The sequence below is a fragment of the Hypanus sabinus genome, chromosome 9 (assembly GCF_030144855.1).
Source record: "Hypanus sabinus isolate sHypSab1 chromosome 9, sHypSab1.hap1, whole genome shotgun sequence".
NCBI classification, from domain to species: Eukaryota; Metazoa; Chordata; class Chondrichthyes; order Myliobatiformes; family Dasyatidae; genus Hypanus; species Hypanus sabinus.
In genome coordinates, this window is record NC_082714.1 from 95,036,760 (window position 1) to 95,055,746 (window position 18,987).

General features: G+C 47.1%; 1 protein-coding gene across 13 annotated transcripts in view; it reads left to right on the forward strand.

Moving 5' to 3' along the window:
• The window catches only part of LOC132399650 (semaphorin-4B-like), a 104,082-nt gene that overhangs the window by 72,525 nt on the left and 12,570 nt on the right, over nt 1-18,987 (forward strand). For all 13 annotated transcript variants that reach the window (XM_059980260.1, XM_059980253.1, XM_059980250.1 and 10 more), the window contains 6 exons: nt 311-409; nt 2,615-2,726; nt 6,856-6,972; nt 12,026-12,159; nt 13,667-13,836; nt 14,338-14,488. In XM_059980260.1, the coding sequence (XP_059836243.1) occupies nt 311-409; nt 2,615-2,726; nt 6,856-6,972; nt 12,026-12,159; nt 13,667-13,836; nt 14,338-14,488 (783 nt within the window). The remainder of the gene's footprint in view (nt 1-310; nt 410-2,614; nt 2,727-6,855; nt 6,973-12,025; nt 12,160-13,666; nt 13,837-14,337; nt 14,489-18,987) is intronic.

Below are 18,987 nucleotides of genomic sequence, written 5' to 3' on the forward strand. Positions count from 1 at the left end.
TTGTGTTTAAGCCCTTTACCTCTTCCACCTATCACTTCACAGCTTCGTTCTTCTTCCCCCTTTCCTTCACCCGCCCACCGTCCCCTTCACCTCCCAGCTCTTACTTCTTGCCCTCCCCCCACCTTTGTAGTGTGGCTTCTGTTGCTTCACAGTCCTGATAAACAATTGGCCTGAAATGTTGATTGTTTATTTCCCTCCATAGATGCTGTCTGACCTGCTGAGTTTCTCTAATTTTCTGTGTGTGTTGTTGTGTTGGTGATGGTGGAGTAATACTCACTCATTATCTCCCTCTACCCATTCACCCCTCCAGAGCGATTGTTTTAACTTCATCCTCGTGGTGCTGCCTGTGAACGAGAGCTGCCTCTACATCTGTGGGACCTATGCTTTCAGCCCAACCTGCACCTATGTGGTAAGGGTCGGCTTAACCCACATTCAGAAACGCAAGCTCGATGGGATGTCCGTTAACCCATCAGTCACTTGCACTGCCGAGAAGCCACTCACCCGTTAGATCATGTTAGGCTCCTAGAGCAAACTAACTCATGCCTGGATCCTGCACTACACAGAGGGGAAGAGGGAGGGCAGCCATTGTGAAGATTCACCCCTGGCAGGGTGGTTGACACCTACCCTCTCTGCAAAAAAACTCACCTCAGACATTTTTTCTATGCTTTCCTCCCAAAGGTTTAAAATTAAGCCCCTTCATATTAGCCATTTCCAATCTGAGAAAAAGTCTCTGGCCATCCACTTGATCTATACCTGTGACCTATAACTAATGGTCATGACCTATCTCAGTGTAATGAGAATGGGGAGGGGTGGGGGAAAGGAAGGATACCATCCCTCAGCACAGGACACATAACCGCACCCCCCCCCCACCACCCGCCTCTCATCAAGGCAAGCGTCAATAACTCCTGACCTACCATCCATGACTGAATGCCACTCAGATCCTGGAACCTTGATGCTTGCTGGACTTTACGACAGAGGTTGGGCAGCACTGCTGAACCCTGCTTTCAGCTCCTCCTCTTTGGCCAGAGTGGTGGACTGTCAAGGAAACTCAATGCCCAGCCCTTTGGTGCAGCCTTCTGTGGTGGGGGAGGGAGAAGGGAATCCTCCCTTAGCACTGGAAGAAAGGCTGATAGAATATTTAAGGTATCCCAACATGGAGAACTGTCTGATGCTAGCAGCCTGTGGGGATTGTAACCCTCTCTCCCAGCAGCCTGTGAGGTTGGAAAGCCTCCCTCCCAACAACCAGTGAGAATAGGGAACCTCTCTCCCAGCAGCCCAACAGGTACCCCATGCAAGGCTCATTGAGAAATTAAAGAGGCATGGGATCCAAGTGGACATTGCTTTGTGGATCCAGATCTGGCTTGCCCACAGAAGGCAAAGAATGCTTGTAGGCGAGTCATATGGAGGTCGGTCATCAGGGATCTGTTCTGGGACCCTTCCTCTTCATGATTTTTGTAAATGACCTGGATGAGGAAGTGGAGGATGGGTTTATAAGTTTGCTGATGACACAAAGGTTGGAGGTGTTGTGCATAGTGTGGAGGGCTGTCAGAGGTTACAGGAGGACATCGATAGGATGCAAAACTGGGCTGAGAAGTGGCAGATGGAGTTAAGCGCAGATAAGTGTGAAGTGGTTTATTTTGGTAGGTCAAATATGATAGCAGAATATAGTATTAATGGTAAGACTCTTGGCAGTGAGGAGGATCAGAGAGATCTTGGAGTCCGAGTCCATAGGACACTTAAAGCAGCTGCGCAAGTTGACTCTGTGGTTAAGAAGGCGTATGGTGTATTGGCCTTCATCAATCTCAAAATTGTATTTAGGAGCCGAGAGGTAATGTTGCAGCTATAAAGGAGCCTGATCAGACTTGGAGTACTGTGCTCGGTTCTGGTCGCCTCACTACAGGAAGGATGTGGAAGCCATAGAAAGGGTGCAGAGGAGATTTACAAGGATGTTGCCTGGATTGGGGAACATGCCTTACAAGAATAGGTTGAGTGAACTCAGTCTTTTCTCCTTGGAGTGATAGAGGATAAGAGGTAATCTGATAGAGGTGTAGAAGATGATGAGAGGCATTGATTGTGATGATAGTCAGAGGCTTTTTGCCAGGGCTGAAATGGTTGCCACAAGAGGACACAGGTTTAAGGTGTTGGGGTAGGTACTGAGGAGATGTCAGGGGTAAGTTTTTTACTCAGAGAGTGGTGAGGGTGTGGAATGGGCTGCTAGCAATGGTGATGGAGGCAGACACAATAGGGTCTTTTAATAGACTTTTAGATAGGTACATAGACCTTAGTAAAATAGAGGGCTATAGGTAAGCCTACTAATTTCTATGGTCGGGACATGGTTGGCATAACTTTGTGGGCCAAAGGGCCTGTATTGTGCTGTAGGTTTTCTATGTTTCAGCCTGAGGGAAGGGGGAGCCTTGCTCCCAGCAGCATGTGGGAAGGATGAGTGTGAGTATTGGACACTCTCCCAACAGTTTTTGGGATGGGAAGCTTCTCTCCCAGCAGCCTGTAGGGAGGGGCAGCCTCTCTCCCAGCAGTCTTGAGGAGGTGAGGAGCACACAGATATACCTCAAGAGCTTTAGAAGTAAGTGACTGACAGACTGACCTACCATTACAGGACATCCAGACCTTCTCACTGTTGACAGATGCCACCGGAAGTCCTCTGACCGAAGATGGCAAAGGTCGCATCCCGTTCAACCCTTCGCTGAGATACACAGTGTCCATGGTTGGTGAGTGTTTTATAAGGCATTGGTTTGACTGCAGTTGGAGTATTGTGAGCATTTTTGGCCTATCTAAAAAAAGGATATTCTGGTATTGGAGAGTATACAGAGGAGGTTTACGAGAATTATACCAAGAATGACAGGGTTGTATAAGGAACATTTGGCTCTGAGCCTGTACTCACTAGAGTTTAGAAAACTGAGGGTAGATCTCTTTGAAATCTATTGAAAATTGCAAGCCCTAGATAGAATGAATGTGGAGAGGATATTTCCAATGTGGTTGTGTGTATGACCAGAGGGCACAGTCTCAGAAAATAAAGGATATCCCTTTAGAACAAAGAGGAGAAATTTCTTTAGCTAGAGCATGGTTAACCTGTGGAATTTATTGCCACAGATGGCTGTGGAGACCAAGTCAATGGGTATATTTAAAGCAGAGTTTTTATAGGTTCCTGTTTCGTAAGGGTATCAAAGGTTACGGAGAGAAGTCAGGAGAATGGGATTGAGGGGCATAATGATCAGCCATGATTGATTGGCAGATCAGAGTCAAAAGATCGAATGACCTATTTCTGCTTCTACGTGTTACTGTCTTTTGATGACCTCCCTGTGATGGAACCTCAAAGCATCTGTGCTGTGGTCCTGGGGTGTTGACCTGTATCACCGTAAGTAAGGAGAGGTCTGCCCAGTCCTTCAGTCTGATCCTCCCTCACGCTGCCTGAGTTTCAAACTGGTAGCCAACGCGCCTCTCTGCATCCTCACACAGTTCCCCAAAACTGGAGGCTCACAGTGAAAGTGATACTGGGGAAGTGAGGAGGTTACAACATGCCCTGTTGAGGAGAGGTTCATGTTCTTAGTGTGCCTCGGGCAGTAGAGTGTTACAATGGGATTCACACTGTCTAAAGATATAGTCATGGAGTCATACAGTGTGGAAACAAGCCCCCTGAGCATTAGGTGTCCATCTAAAGCTCGTTCTATTTGCATGCATTTGGCTCATATCCTTCAAAAGTGGCTGTGGACTCACTTTTAGCTGTGATTTGATCTCCTCAGTGCTGAATGCACTTTACTGTTTGCACACTTTGAGGTCTGCAGCCATCGACACAGCAGAAAACTAACTAACTCGGTGGCTGTGGCCGTGTCCATTGACTCCTGGACTGGCTTTATTTGCCTTGGCAGCTTGTGACTGTGGACTCACTTTTGGGGATTCTTTGGTTTTATGATTAACGTTTTCCTTGTTATTTGTTCGCTTTTCGATTTTTGTGGATTTTTTTTCTCTTTTTCACATATCTGATGACCTTGTGAGAATATAACTACAGCTGTAAAGATCCCTGCTGCACCTGATGACCCTGTTATCTCTGTCTCAGAGGTTGATGCTAGGTTGTCTTTAAAGAAGTGAACCCTCGCAAGGTAGAAGGTCCCGATTGAGTAAGGCTCTGAAAACCTATGCCAACCAACTGGCAGGAGTATTCAAGGACATCTTCAACCTCTCACTGCTATGGGCGGAAGTTCCCACTTGCTTCAAAAAGGCAACAATTATACCAGTGCCTAAGAAGAATAATGTGAGCTACCTTAATGACTATCGCCCAGTAGCACTCCTTTCTACAGTGATTAAGTACTTTGAGAGGTTGGTCATGACCAGGCTGAACTCCTGCCTCAGCAAGGACCTGGATCCATTGCAATTTGCCTATTGCCACAATAGGTCAATGGCAGATGCAATCTCAATGGTTCTTCACACGGCTTTAGACCACCTGGACAACAAACACCTACGTCCGGATGCTGTTCATCAAATATAGCTCAGTATTTAATACCATCATTTCCATAATCCTGATTGAGAAGTTACAGAACCTGGGCCTTTGTACCTCCCTGTGCAATTGGATCCTCGACTTCCTAAAACGGAAGACCACATTCTGTGCGGATTGGTGATAACATATCCTCCCCGCTGACACTCAACACTGGTGCACCTCAGGGGTGTGTGCTTAACCCACTGCTCTACTCTCTCTATACCCATGACCGTGTGGCTAGTATAGCTCAAATACCATCTTTAAATTTGCCGATGATACAACCGTTGTTGGTAGAATCTCAGATGGTGATGAGAGAGTGTACAGGAGTGAGATAGGCCAACCAATGGAGTGGTGTCGCAGCAATATCAGTAAGGTGAAAGAGCTGATTGCAGACTTCAAGAAGGGTAAGACGATGGAACGCATACCAATCCTCACAGACGGATCAGAAATGGAGAGAGTGAGCAGTTCCAAGTTCCTGAGTGTCAAGATCTCTGAGGACCTAACCTGGTCCCAACATATCAATGCAGTTATAAAGAAGGCAAGCCAGCGACTACACTTCATTTGGAGATGAAAAGATTTGGCATGTCAACAAATACACTCAAAAACCTCTATTGATGTACCATGGAGCGAATTCTAACAGGCTACATCACTGTCTGGTATGGGGGTGGGGGGGAGCTACTGCAAAGGACCAAAAGAAGCTGCAGAGGGTTATAATTTTAGTCAGGTACTAGCCTACAAAGTACACAGGATATCTTCAAGGAACGGTGTCTCAGAAAGGGAGCTTCCATTATTAAGGACCTCCAGCACCTAGGGCATGCCTTTTTCCTCACTGTTTCCATCAGATAGGAGGTACAGAAGCCTAAAGGTATGCACTCTGAGATTCAGGAACAGCTTCTTCCCCTCTGCCATCCAATTCCTAAGTGGACATTGAACCTCTTCTTTCTAGTATATATTATTTTTATTTTTTGCATGATTTTTAATCTATTCAATATATGTATACTGTAATTGATTTACTTATTTATTATTATTTTTTTTCTCTTCTATAATATGTATTGCATTGAACTGCTGCTGCTAAGTTAACAAATTTCATGACACATGCCAGTGATAACAAACCTGATTCTGCTTCTTGTGGTGTGAGGGTTTTCTTTAAACAGATTATATGGTGTTTGTTTGTTTTGAGGCTGTCTGCAAAAAGACAAATCTCAAGATTATACTGTATACATACTTTGATAATAAATATACTTTGATCTTTGACCTTTAAATGTTAAAACCTTTCCTATCTTAAATCAGAATTGTGTTCAATATCACTGTATGACCTCTCTGATGGCACTAATAAGAAGAGAGCCCAACTCATCCACACTGAGTATCCAAGATTGTCCTATTTACCTGTGCTTGACCCACACCTTTACCATCCACATACCTGTTCAAGTGTCTTTGAAATGTTTGTTATTGTCCCTGCTTATTTTCATATCATCTGCAAACACCATTCCTTGTACATTTCCATGCAAGTTGTTTATGTGTGTGATGGGATGGTGTTAACTGTGCTGGGTGTGTGTAATGTGACAAAGAGTAAAGATTAGCTTTATTTTTCACTTGTACATCAAAACATACTGTGAAATGTGTCGCTCGCGTCAAATCAGCCAAAGATCACACTTCCGGTACCAACATAGCATGCCCACAACTCACTAACCCTAACTGTATGTCTTTGGAATATGGGAGGAAACCAGAGCACCTGGAGAAAACCAATGGGGTGGACACATATAAACTCCTTATAGGCAGCCGTGAGAATTGAACCCCCAGCTTACAGCTGGCTTCTGTACAGCTGCCGCCTCTTGTGGCAATGATTGCCCTTTCTGGAAGACCTGAGCCCCTCATCAAGTCTCGGTAGGGCCCAGGGCATATTCTAGGAAAGAGACTGGTTAAAATAAAGGGCAAAGCTCCCTTTGTGTTGTCTCATCACACATCCCCTCACAGGTCAGGCTCCCTCTAAGGTTCCCTTCACTATCCCCATTACACACTCCAAGGGCAGGGACAGCATGGGTAGGGAAACAGCACAATGTTTCTTCAGGATTGGGGAATAGGGGAGCATGGGTTAAAGGTGCTGACCTGAGATGGAAGACCAGAAATTGACTCAGTTACTAGTGCAGCAAATAGCCAATTTGGGAGCTGCTGGTTAGTTATTGGATGCTTGGGTAACTGTTCTTCATTAGACGCCCCATGTTTATGGGAGATTCTGTTGTGTGTGGACAGGCCGTACCTGTCCTGTGCAATTACCGTTCCCCCCCACCCCCCGGAGGTTTTGTCATTTTGCAATGTTGGTATGATGCAGGACCATTAGTAAATAGATATCCTGTTTTCTGGTCCAGATGGAGAGTTATACTCCGGAACAACTAACAACTTCCAAGGGACGCAGCACCACATCTCCCGCAGCCTCGGTCACCAAGTTCCCCTGAAAACGGAACCATCCTGCAACTGGCTACAAGGTAGTTGACCAACATCTGAGTAGCAACCAGCGTTGTGAACCAGTGGGTGACGTGCTCAGCATGATCCTCGGAAGCTCAGAACATGTCACACTCCAGCTCAGGGCATGGTCTGTGCCAAAGGAGGGTCACACTGTGGGATGGGCACTACTGGGGGGTGGGTCACACTGCATGGGGCAGTCCTGAGGGAGGGTCACTGTGTGTGGGTTTGTACTGAGGGAGGATCACACTGTGGGGACAGTCCTGAGGGAGGGTCACTGAGTCTGGGCAGTACTGAGGGAGGATCACACTGTGGGGACAGTCCTGAGGGAGGGTCACTGTGTCTGGGCACTACTGAGGGAGGGTCACACTGTGGTATGGGCAGTACTGAGGGAGGGTCACACTGTGGGATGGGCACTACTGAGGGAGGGTCACACTGTGGAATGGATAGTAATGTGTGTGACCTCTCGGAAAAAGTCAATTTAGTTTGGGAGTAAACCTTGAAGAATGGTGACAACAAAGGAAGGTGTAGGAAAGAAGTGTCTTATCTTTGAAAGAGGACTGCAGCAGTTTTGTTTCTCGGAAACTGTCTAGTTTTCTGAGTTTTGTTGAGTGTCTGCTCAGGCCGTGGCAGCAACAGTGGCTGAGGACTTGCCAAGTTTCGTGTCTGCCACTTTTACTGGAACTGGGACATATTTCTCCGATTCCTAACATTGGTAAACCCTCTATCAGCTGGAGTACTTGGCCCAGGACAACTGAGTGAAGAGTTTTGTTGTAAATCCTTGACTTTCACTCGACAGAGAAACATTGGAGCACCTTGGCTGTGTACCAGGAGGATCAGCGCTGGAATTTCATTTCACAGACTTCACTGCTTGTCTGGAGAAGACTACTTTCCTTTCTCTCCTCTCAGAACCATTCTTCAAAAGACTGCTAAGTGTTGTGACTGAGTTAATTATGCAGTGTTTGATTTCTGACTGTGTGGGGCTTTAACATGGTGGGCTGCAACTCCAAAATGGCGAGACCAAGCTCCTGCACAGGAGCCGTAGCTTCTGGTAAAAGAGCTCCTGTGGAGCCACCATCTTTCAGACTAATAACTCTGAACAACGCAGTACAGTGTGATATTGCTGCATCTCTGAGTGCTGAGAAGTTAGTTCTCATGGCTGCATCTGTGGTTAAGGATAAGGTTGTTATTGAGATTAGTAAGATGTACCAAAAGTCCCTTTTCTGCCTAAGGTCCACTAGAGAAGTATCCCTGGTCCTAAATATGTGGAAGGGGTCTTTGTGCTGGTAAAGCCCCGTACAGAAGGTAACAGTCTATAACATGCATCTTCACCTCCATCCTCATTTGCATTTTTGGGGGAGGTGACGTCACCGGTCACCTGTATACTACTTAAGCCAGACAGAGGTTATTCTGGGCATGTGTTACTGTCCATCCTGAGATATTCATGCAGCTGGAATGGCCAGGAGATGCTGAAGGGTATTTTCATATGTGACACGAAAGGGAGCATTATCAGATCTGCTGGGCTATGGGCCAGCTGCAATGCCCTAAACACCAGGCTGCTAACTCTACCATGATAGCACAGGAGGACTCTACAGGGCCTCTCCACATTCTCACTGCACACCCTCCCATTGTCCCTCTCCTTGTTCTCCCTTTCCCCTGTTGTCCCTACTGTCCATGGCACAAGGTGGCAGGGGTGAGTGCAGCACAGTTGGCAAGGAGGGGTGGGTTGAGGGACAGTGCAAGAAGGCTAAAAGGAAGTAGAAACATTTCCTGGCCTCGCTACCACAGGAGGAGGAACTAGGGCCTTCCCTTAGTTCCATCCTGGAGGGCATGGAGATCTCTGTGGCTCTGCAAGGGCCTGGAGAAGCTGTGAGGGAAGGAGTGGTGCTGAGAACTGAGAGTGCCTCTGAAATGAAGGCCACCAGACCTCCCCACCTCAGAGGAATGAAATGGTGGAGATGCTTGTCCTCTGAATCTGAAGATAGGGAACCATCTAAAGGGAAGATTTACCACCCCCCCCCCCCCACTGCATGATCGAGGTATGGTCCCTTTACTCGGGCTGTCTGTGGAAAGAGACTTCCTCTCTGCTGGGGCTGTGTCCCCTGAGCTTGTAGCCCCTGGTTTGATGGGTACCCCTGCCAAATAGGGGTTATTTAAGGGGTCTGATTGGCCCTCGGGTGGAGTGGAGCACTTGGAGCCTGTGTCTGCTTGACGTTGGTTGACAGGATTACTTGTGGCTGGGGTCACCTGTGAAAGCAGTCTCTCAGATTGTAGCCTCCGTAGAAGCAAAGTTCCTATCTGGAGGTCTAGCAGGATCCGGAGTACCACTGGGTCACTATCCTCCCTGAAGGAGCAGAGTGCCAGGATCTTGATAAGTGGGTCATGACTCCATCATGTGTTACCCCAGGTGTGGGTAACCAAGGCGATTAGTGTGCAGAGACGTGTGAGGTCAAGATGGTTCGGGCCCTTCTTTCAGACTGTGTGGAGGCCCAAACCGGATGCAGCAGGCACAGTAGAAAGCAGTAGTGACCAGTGGGGGGCCAGCTCTCCAGCTCTGCCTTGCACCGGGAATAAGTTGTGGATGCAATTGACAATCCAGGCACGCAGGGTCTCTCCCAGCACTGGTCCTGAAGCTGGTGCCATGCCTATGGTGGACAAGGCTGTTTCCAGAGGTGGGATGAGCATGTGGGAATGGGACAGAGAGGATGAGGTTGTTTCCGGAAGTGGGGTAAGCATGTTCCTCTCTCACCTTATCTCCTTACTTGCCCATCAGGTCCCTCTAGTGTTCCTTCCCCTTTCGTCTTTGGCCTTCTCTCATCTTCAGTAAGATTCCCTCTTCTCCAACCCTTTATCTCTTTCACCAATCAACTCCCCAGCTCTTTACTTCACCCCTTCTTCCCTCCAGGTTTTACCTATCATCTACTACCTTATATTTCTTCCTCCCCTCCCCTCTCCTTCTTACTCTGGCTTCTCATCTTTTTTCTCCAGTCCTAATGCAGGGTCTTGGCCTGAAATGTTGGCTATTTACTCTTTTACATAGTTGCTGCCTGGCCAGCAGAGTTCCTCCAGCATTTTGTGTCTGATACCTGTTGTTGAGGGGGCGGGCCAGGGGTACTCTGCACTGACTGATTAACCCCTTTCCCCTTCCCAATTGTCACTGAGTCTCCTGTGTTGTGCATTTTGGGTGTAACTACCTCTCTAAATGTCCTATCTATCGCCCCTCCCCCTCAGCCTCCCGAATGATTCGGAGTTTATCCAGCTCCATCTCCAACTCCATAATGCGGAAGTTGCAACTGGATTCATTTCTCGCAGATATAGTTGTCAGGAGCATTGGAGTTCTCCATTCCTTCCCACATCCTGCAAGAGGAGTATTCCACTATTCTGCCTGACATCTCTGCTGTTCCAACTGAGCAAGTATAAAGAAGGAAGAACAATAAACTCTACCTACAGCTTTTTTGTGTCCTCCCACTGAAAACTCACCTTAAGGATGCCTCGAAAAGCTAAATCCCTTCTCTAACCCTGGCCACTCCAATGATGGCCAGTACGACAATGGCCACTACACTTATCTCTGCCTTACTTTTAGTTCCAAACTGCTGCGAGTCACTGCCTTTTCTACTCAGTCAGTGAACCTGAGTGAACTAAGTCTTCTCAGGTTTCCAATCTCTCTTATTGGGTGCTGCACAATGCTCTGAACTGCTGCGAGTCGCTGCCATTTCTACTCAACCAGAGAACCTGTAATCTACGTCTTCTCAGGCTTCCAATCTCCCCAACTGAGCACTGCTCAAAGCTCCAAGCCTCCGCTCTGCCTAAGCCGACTGCCTTCCCCTCTCCGTTCTGCGTTAAGGAGGTAGAGCTGGATCTGAATGAACTCTGACTCACTTGGAAGGCTGAGGGGGTTACATTCGTGCCAGGGTGTCCTTGGAGCGGGAACATGCAGCCATTATGCTTCAGTGTGGATTTTCCAGGAATGTACCCCCTCCAGGGAATTAATTGGATTATGGATGGTGATAACTATCTTAATTTGAATACACTAACTGTGTTGTAACCCCTAAATTTTGTACATCTTTTGTATTTGAATAAAGTACTGAGGGAGGGAGCAGTAGTAAAGAAGAGTCACACTGTAGCAGTGGGCAGTACTGGGGGAGAGTCAGACTATGGTAGGGGGCAGTACTGAAAGAGTATTGTAGCAAGGGAGCACCAGAGTATTAGAGTGAAGTGGTGAAGGAGCTCCATACTGCCACAGAGTCACTACTGAAGGCACAACTGGCCCATGTAAAGTGTCATTGTAAATCTGCATCGTCCAATCCGAATAGTTCTACTGAAGAGGAAAGTCGCACTGCAGATGTTTCCGTCTGCACTGTTAACATAACATAATTCTCTGAAACTTCTAATAAACTTCCGAAATGATCGTCAGACAGCTGAGAAATCGTCATAGCTCAGTGACCCCTGTACTGAACGTTTATGTGTGTGATAACAGCAGGAAGAGCACTGTGAAGTGTAAGGTCAAACTGAGCTGCAGTGAATGAGTTTCCTGAACATCTTCTGGGGCCTTGCAGGAAATGTTCAGGAAACTCATTCACTCCAGCTCAGTTCGACCTTCCACTTCACAGTGGCCTTCCTGCTGTAATAGCACACATAAATGATTTTGAAAAACTTCAAATGCTCTTTATTTAAATTCCTCATATCTGAGGATCTGTCCTGGGTCCAGCACAGAAGTGCCATCAAAAGAAGGCACAACAGTTCCTCTACTTTCTTAACATTTGTGCCAATTTGATATGTCATTAAAACTCTGGGATGTTGACACCCAGGAACTTGAAACTGCTCACCCTTTCCACTGCTGACCCATGTACATATTGGAATTGGCAAAGAATTTCTGCTCTCATGCATTCCACCACTCCAGTCTGCATCGCTGGACCTGACAGTAGGATCTGGTCTAACCAGTTCCAGACTTGGAGGCAGCCTCTCCCTTCTGCTCTTAGCCCTCTGACAGCCCTAGAATGGTCCTATTAAAGGCATGGGAGGTAGGGGATTCTCCCCCTCTGCCACTGCCACCCACCTCTCACCATCTCTCCACAGAACCTTCATTTGTGGGCTCCACCTTCATCCCAGAGGCAGAAGGCGACAAGATCTACTTCTTCTTCACAGAATCGCGGACTTGCTCAGACCTGTTACAACGGATGAATGTGACGATGGTAGCTCGGGTCTGCAAGGTGAGGAGAGCCCTGTCCCATGTGTCCGAGGCAGACCTTGACGGGAACACATGCACGTCAACCTGTGGGGTGAGGGAGTGTCCCTGGACTGCTGAGAGACCCATCTGTTGCCTTTGCTCGGGGGTCAGCTGACAGGGCCACACTGGGCAGTGCCTTCCTTCTCCATCTCAAACAGTCAGAAATCCTTCTGTGGATCTGGGGCACTCACACACATGGTTGAACCGTTGCCTCACAGCCCCAGACACTGGGGTCGGTTCTGAGTGTGCACAGTCTGCACCTCCTCCCTGTGACCTCATGGCTTTTCCTCTGGGTGCTCCAGTTTTATTCCACATTCCAATGACGTTGGGTGCATCAGTCCCAAGTGGGTAGGTGAGGGGCGGAATCTGAGGGGAATAATATGTGATTGCTATAATATTTATATAAGTGGGTAATCGATGGTCAGAACCGATTCAATAGACCGAAGGGTCAGCAGATTGTTTTATACAGCACAGTAAAAGGCCCTTCAGCCCAGTTTATCCATTCCCACTGAAATGTCTATCTGATCTAGTCTCATTTACCTGCATTCCTATCCATATATGTAACCAAATATCCATTACATGTTGTATTTGAACCCATCTCTGCCACTTACCCTGGTGGTTCATTCCACGTTCCCACCACTGTGCAAAAAGTTGCACCTACTTTTTCCTTTAATTTTTATTGCCTCTCACCTTAAATGAATGTCCTGTAGCTTTAATGTCCTAACCCTGGGAAAACCACTGTGTAGGGGATTTTACCAATAAAATTTCCCAGCAAACACTAAAGCAGAGAAGGGTTAAGCTTAAAGGAGATGTGCAGGTAAGTAATGGTAGCAGAGCGATTAGTGCAATGCTTAAATAGCACCAGCTTGAAATTTCATCAGAATTCAATTCCCACTGCCGTCTCTAAGGAATTTGTTTATTCTCCCCATGACTGCATGAGTTTCCTCCGGGTGCTCGGGTTTCCTCCCAGGTACGGGTTAGGGTTAGTAATTTGTGGGCATGATATGTTGGCGCTGGAAGCGTGGCTGCCCCCAGTAAATTTTTGAAGTGTGTTGGTTGTTGACATCACCAATGCCTTTCGCTGTATGTTCTGATGTACATGCGACAAATAAAGCTAATCTTTTATCAGGGGAAGTTCCTTTTAACAAATTCAGGGTTCCAAGGTTGGTGGAACAAGCAGATAAGACAGAAGCATTTAAGAGGCTGTTAGACAGACATATGAATATGGAGGGATAGGAGGGATAGGGTTTATGTGCAGGCAGGAGGGATTAATTTGTCTCAGATCATTACCCCAGTGCCTTGTCACTGTATTCTGTGTTCTGGAATGTTGGTGTGCCTGTGGGGGTGTAATGGTTTGAGGGTCACCATAACTGATGCAAGGTTGCAGGCAAAATAAACAGAGGAATGCTCTGCAACTTGCCGGTGATTTGATGGGCCAAATAGCTTCCATCAGCATTCTAATGTGTCTTTCGTTGGCCCTGTCTATGCAGAGTGATGTTGGAGGAGAGAGGGTGTTGCAGAAACGATGGACCACTTTCCTCAAAGCCCAGTTACTGTGTTACCTCCCTGAGGACCAGTTCCCACTCAACATCCTCCAGGACGTGTTTGTGTCCAAGAGCAAGGAGGGGACAGTGATCTACGGTGTCTTCAGCTCACAGTGGTATGTCAGGAATCTGATCAGCACCCCGCTCTTTCTTGCTGGTGATGTGTGTGTGTGTGTGTGTGTGTGTGTGTGTGTGTGTGTGTAAAAGCACATGTGAGAAATTTCTTTAGCAGGAGAGTGATGAGTCTGTGTAATCATTATCACAGACAGCTGTGATGGCAGGTTATTGGGTTTATTTAAAGCAAAGTTTATTAGATTCTTGATTAGTATGGGTGTCAAAAATTATGGGCAAAAGACAAGAAAGTGGTGTTGAGAAGGATAATAAATCAGCCATGATGGATTGGCGGAACAAACTTGATGGGTTGAATGGTGAAATTCTGCTCCTATCTCTTATGGTCTTATTGTTTAACTCCTCCGTATCCACAACCTGATCCTTAACGATCTGCTGTATCTCCAAGATCATCCCTAAAAAACAACTATGACCTGACATTGCAGCACGGTGCTAATACAGCCTCCAGGCAGCAGTCTTCACTCCATGCTACTCTTTCTGTCTTGCAGGTTCTATGGTGGGTCCAAAAGTTCTGCCATATGTGCCTTTGATTTAGCAGATATTCAAGCCGTCTTCAATGGAAAGTACAAGATCCTAAACAGGGAACAGCAGATCTGGTCAACGTACAGGGGCGAGGTGCTGGAGCCCAGGCCAGGCGCAGTGAGTTACCTCGCAATCCACTGCTCTCCCATCCCACCCCATCCACCACCGCCTTGGTCAATGATCATGCTTCACCCTCGCTCTCCTCTTCACATTGCCTGACCAGAGAGTTATACAGCACTACAGTACAGAAAGAAGCACTTCAGTAATAGAGATGGGGGAGGGGGGAAGGGCCTAGAGGCGCCAGGTGGAAAACCAATCAGAGGAAAGATAAAGGGGGGAGGGGATAAGCATGAAAGAACTGTAGAGATAAAGAAGCAGAAAGTTGTAAGGGGAGAGAGGCAGAGAGGGACCTGGGGGTGGGGGAGGGAATTACCGGAAATTGGAGAATTCAACGTTCATACCACCAGGCTGGAGGCTACCCAGACGGTGGATGAGGTGTTGCTCCTCCAACCTGAGTTTGGCCTCATCATGGCAGTAAAGGAAGCCATGTATGGACATATCTAGATGAGATAGAGAGACAGTTGAAGTGGGTGGCAACCGGGAGGTCCTGTCTATTGTGACGGATGGAGCGTAGGTGCTCGACGAAGCGGTCCCCCAATCTGCATCGAGTCTCGCCGATGTAGAGGAGGCCGCACCGGGAGCACCGGAGACGTACCTAGATGGGAATGAGAGGCAGAGTTGAAGTGGGTGGCAACTGGGCCCCAGACAGTCCTTCCAGGTGAGGCAGCACTTCACCTGCGAGTCTGCTGGAGTCGTCTATTGCATCCGGTGCTCCCGGTGTGGCCTCCTCTACATCGGCGAGACCCGATGCAGATTGGGGGACCACTTCGTTGAGCACCATCACAATAGACAGGACCTCCCGGTTGCCACCCACTTCAACTCTGCCTCTCATTCCCATCTAGATATGTCCATACATGGCCTCCTTTACTGCCATGATGAGGCCAAGCTCAGGTTGGAGGAGCAACACCTCATATACTGTCTGGGTAGCGTCCAGCCTGGTGGTATGAACATTGAATTCTCCAATTTCCGGTAATTCCCTCCCCCTCCCCCTTTCCCTATCCCAGGTCCCTCTCTGCCTCTCTCCCCTTTCAACTTTCTGCTTCTTTATCTCTACAGTTCTTTCATGCTTATCCCCTCCCCCCCTTTATCTTTCCTCTGATTGGTTTTCCACCTGGCGCCTCTAGGCCCTACCCTCTCCCCTATCTCTATTACTGGGCTTCGGCCCTCTCTTCCCCCCCCCCCCATTCCTGATGAAGGGTCTCAGCCTGAAACATTGGCTACTCTTTTCTCACGGATGCTGCCTGGCCTGTTGAGTTCTTCCAGCATTGTGTACGTATTCTTACAAGGACGTTGCCGGGACTTGAGAAACTGAGTTACAGAGAAAGGTTGAATAGGTTAGGGCTTTATTCCCTGAAGCGTAGAAGAATGAGGGGAGATTTGATAGAGGTATATAAAATTATGATGAGTATAGATAGAGTGAATGCAAGCAGGCTTTTTCCACTGAGGCTAGGGGAGAAAAAAAACCAGAGGACATGGGTTAAGGGTAAAGGGGGAAAAGTTTAAAGGGAACATTAGGTGGAGGGTTTCTTCACATAACGAGTGGTGGGAGTGTGGAATGAGCTGCCAGATGAAGTGGTAAATGCGGGCTCACTGTTAACATTTAAGAAAAACTTGGACAGATACATGGATGAGAGGTGTATGGAGGGATATGGTCCAGGTGCAGGTCACTGGGACGGCAGAAAAATGGTTTGGAACAGCCAAGAAGAGCCAAAAGGCCTGTTTCTGTGCTGTAATGTTCTATGGTTCTATGGAATTATGGATCTATTTTCCAAAATCCCTTTGACCTACCACACTCCACATTACCCTACTGTTTAATGTGTAAGTCCTACCTTGATTTGTCCTTCAAATATGCAACACCTCACACTTGTCTGCTTTAAATTTCACTTGCGAGTTTTTGGCCCACTTTTCCATCTGGTCAATATCCTGCTGCAAGCTTTGATGGTATTCCTTGCTGTCCACTACACATTCAAACTTGGGACTTTCACTGCCCCCCCCTTTACCAAGTTACATAGATTTACTGGGGGGATTCTTGCTCTGTAGCCCAGCCTGTGTTTATCAATTCCTGTAAATGAGTATTTCTGAAGTCCAATGGTAATTGGTTTATCATTGTTACATGCACTGGGGTATGGTGATAAGCGTCATTTGGGGTCTGCAATATATTGAGGTAGCACAAGAGAGAAAGTCAACAACAGAATTTACACAATGGCATATCCTTCTTAATTACTGCCCATTACGCTGCTAGCATTTAGGGCAGCAATGAAGGTCCTATCTGTATAAAAGGATTCTTCATTGCTGTTTCTTTAGCAATTTTTCTTTGACCAGTCAGAGTTGTCAGCCCTGAGTTGAACCCCTGAACCTGGAGGACCAGTGGACCGCTCTTAGTCCAGCCTCTACCCTTTGACCTGTTTGGCATGGGTGACCCTATCAAGAGCCAAAGCACAAGGCTGTGACTCCAACCAACAGAACTCCACGTTTGTGGTCCTCTGAGAGGTCAAGCTAAAGAGGGCTTGAGTTATGAGGAGATATTGGCCAGGCTAGGTCTTCATTCCTTGCGATGTAACACTATAAGACATAGGAGCAGAATTAGAATTAGGCCATTTGTCCCATTGAGCCCGCTCCACTATTCCAACATGGCTGATTTATTATTCCTCTGAATACCATTTTCATGCCCTCTCCCCATACCTTAAACTCCCTGACTAATCAAGAACTATCAACCTCTGCTTTAAAGATACCCAATGACTTAGCATCCACAGCCACTTGTGCCAATGAATTTCACAGATTCACCATCCTCTGGCTAAAGAAATTTCTCCTCATCTCTGTTCTAAATGGACATCCGTCTATTCTGAGTCTATGCCCTCTGGTCTTCAACAACTCCTATAGGAAACATCCACAATAACTGGGTCTTAAAATATTTGATAGGGTTCAATTACAATCCCCCTCATTCTTCTAAACTCCAGTGAGTACAGGCCCAGAGCCAATAAATGGTCTTCATACATCAACCCTTTCATCCCTAGGATAATTCTCGTGAACTTCTTCAGGACCCTCTCTAATGCCAGCACATCTTTTCTTACATAAGAAGCCCAAAATTGCTCACAATACACCAAGTGCGCCCCGAGGAATGCCTTGTAAAACCTCGGCATTACATTCTTCCTTTTTATTCTAGTCCAAAATTAATGCTAACATTGCATTTGCCTTCCTTGTAAGAGAATGAGGGACAACCTCATAGAAATGTTTACAACTATGAGAGGTGTAAATAAGGTAGATGGTGACCTTTGCCCCAGTGTAGGAGGTCCAAAACTAGAAGGCTTAGATTTAGGGTGAGAGGGCAAGACTTAAAAAGGATCTGGGGGGCAGTTTTTTATGCAGGGGGTAGTGAGTGCATGGAACAAGCTGCCAGAGGAAGTGGTTCAGACAGGTACAATAGTATCATTTAAGAACGACTTGGATGGGAACATGGAGCAGTGGGGCTTAGAGGGGTATGGGCTGAACACAGGTAATTGGGGCTAACTGAATAAGTTCCATGATCAGTATGGACTGGTTGGACAAAAGAGCCTGTCTCTGTGCTACTTTGCTCTCTTTAAATGAAAGCAAAATATAGTGTTACAGTATCAAAGGAAATGCAGTGCATGCAGATAGTATGAGAACACTGATGCAGGGCTGGGAGAGGTCACCATGATAGATGGTGCGCCAATGGATGGTGGGATTCTCGCCCTTCTACTGATAGATTTTGGGATCTTTCCCTGTTAGCCTACCCCTCCTTACCCAAGAACATCTGAGAGGACCTCAAAACATAAGTGGAGGGGTCACAGTGTCCACATTGCTCTAGATGGGGTCCTACTCCTGCTGTATGTAGTTCCAGTAAGAGCTGCAGAGGTTACTCAGGTTTGGAGTTAGTGCCCAGGTGTGATGGAGGCAGAGAGCACACGTTTAATTCTAGCAGGTTACAGGCAACACCTGTGGCTCCAGCTAAGGGATATGACAGCTGTGATAACAGTCCTGATGCAGTTGGTTTTCCAGCTGAATTAGACAATATAAACTCCTTCCACCTGTCCCATCACCGTCCCAGACAGGAGTTAGACATAAAGAGAAGCTCCCTCTACACCATTCCATCACACACTGCCAGGGTCAAACACAGAGTTAAGTACCCTCTTACACCATTCCATCACACATTCCTGGGGTCAGACACAGAATGAAGCTCCCTGCACACCATCCCATCATGCACTCCCAAGGTCAGACACAATTGAAGTACCTTACATATTGTCTCATCACACACTCACGGTCAGACACAGATTGAAGCTTCCTCTACACTGCCCATCACACACCCCTGGGAGCAGATACAGAGTGAAGCTTCCTCCGCACTGTCCCATCATACATCAAAGTACATTGATTTTACAAGCTGGATATATGGGGCAAGGAATTCTGCACGAGTTGGTGTGGACTGACACTAATTACGACTTTCCTCCTTGCTTTGTTCCTGTGTGTGCTGGGGTGCTGCA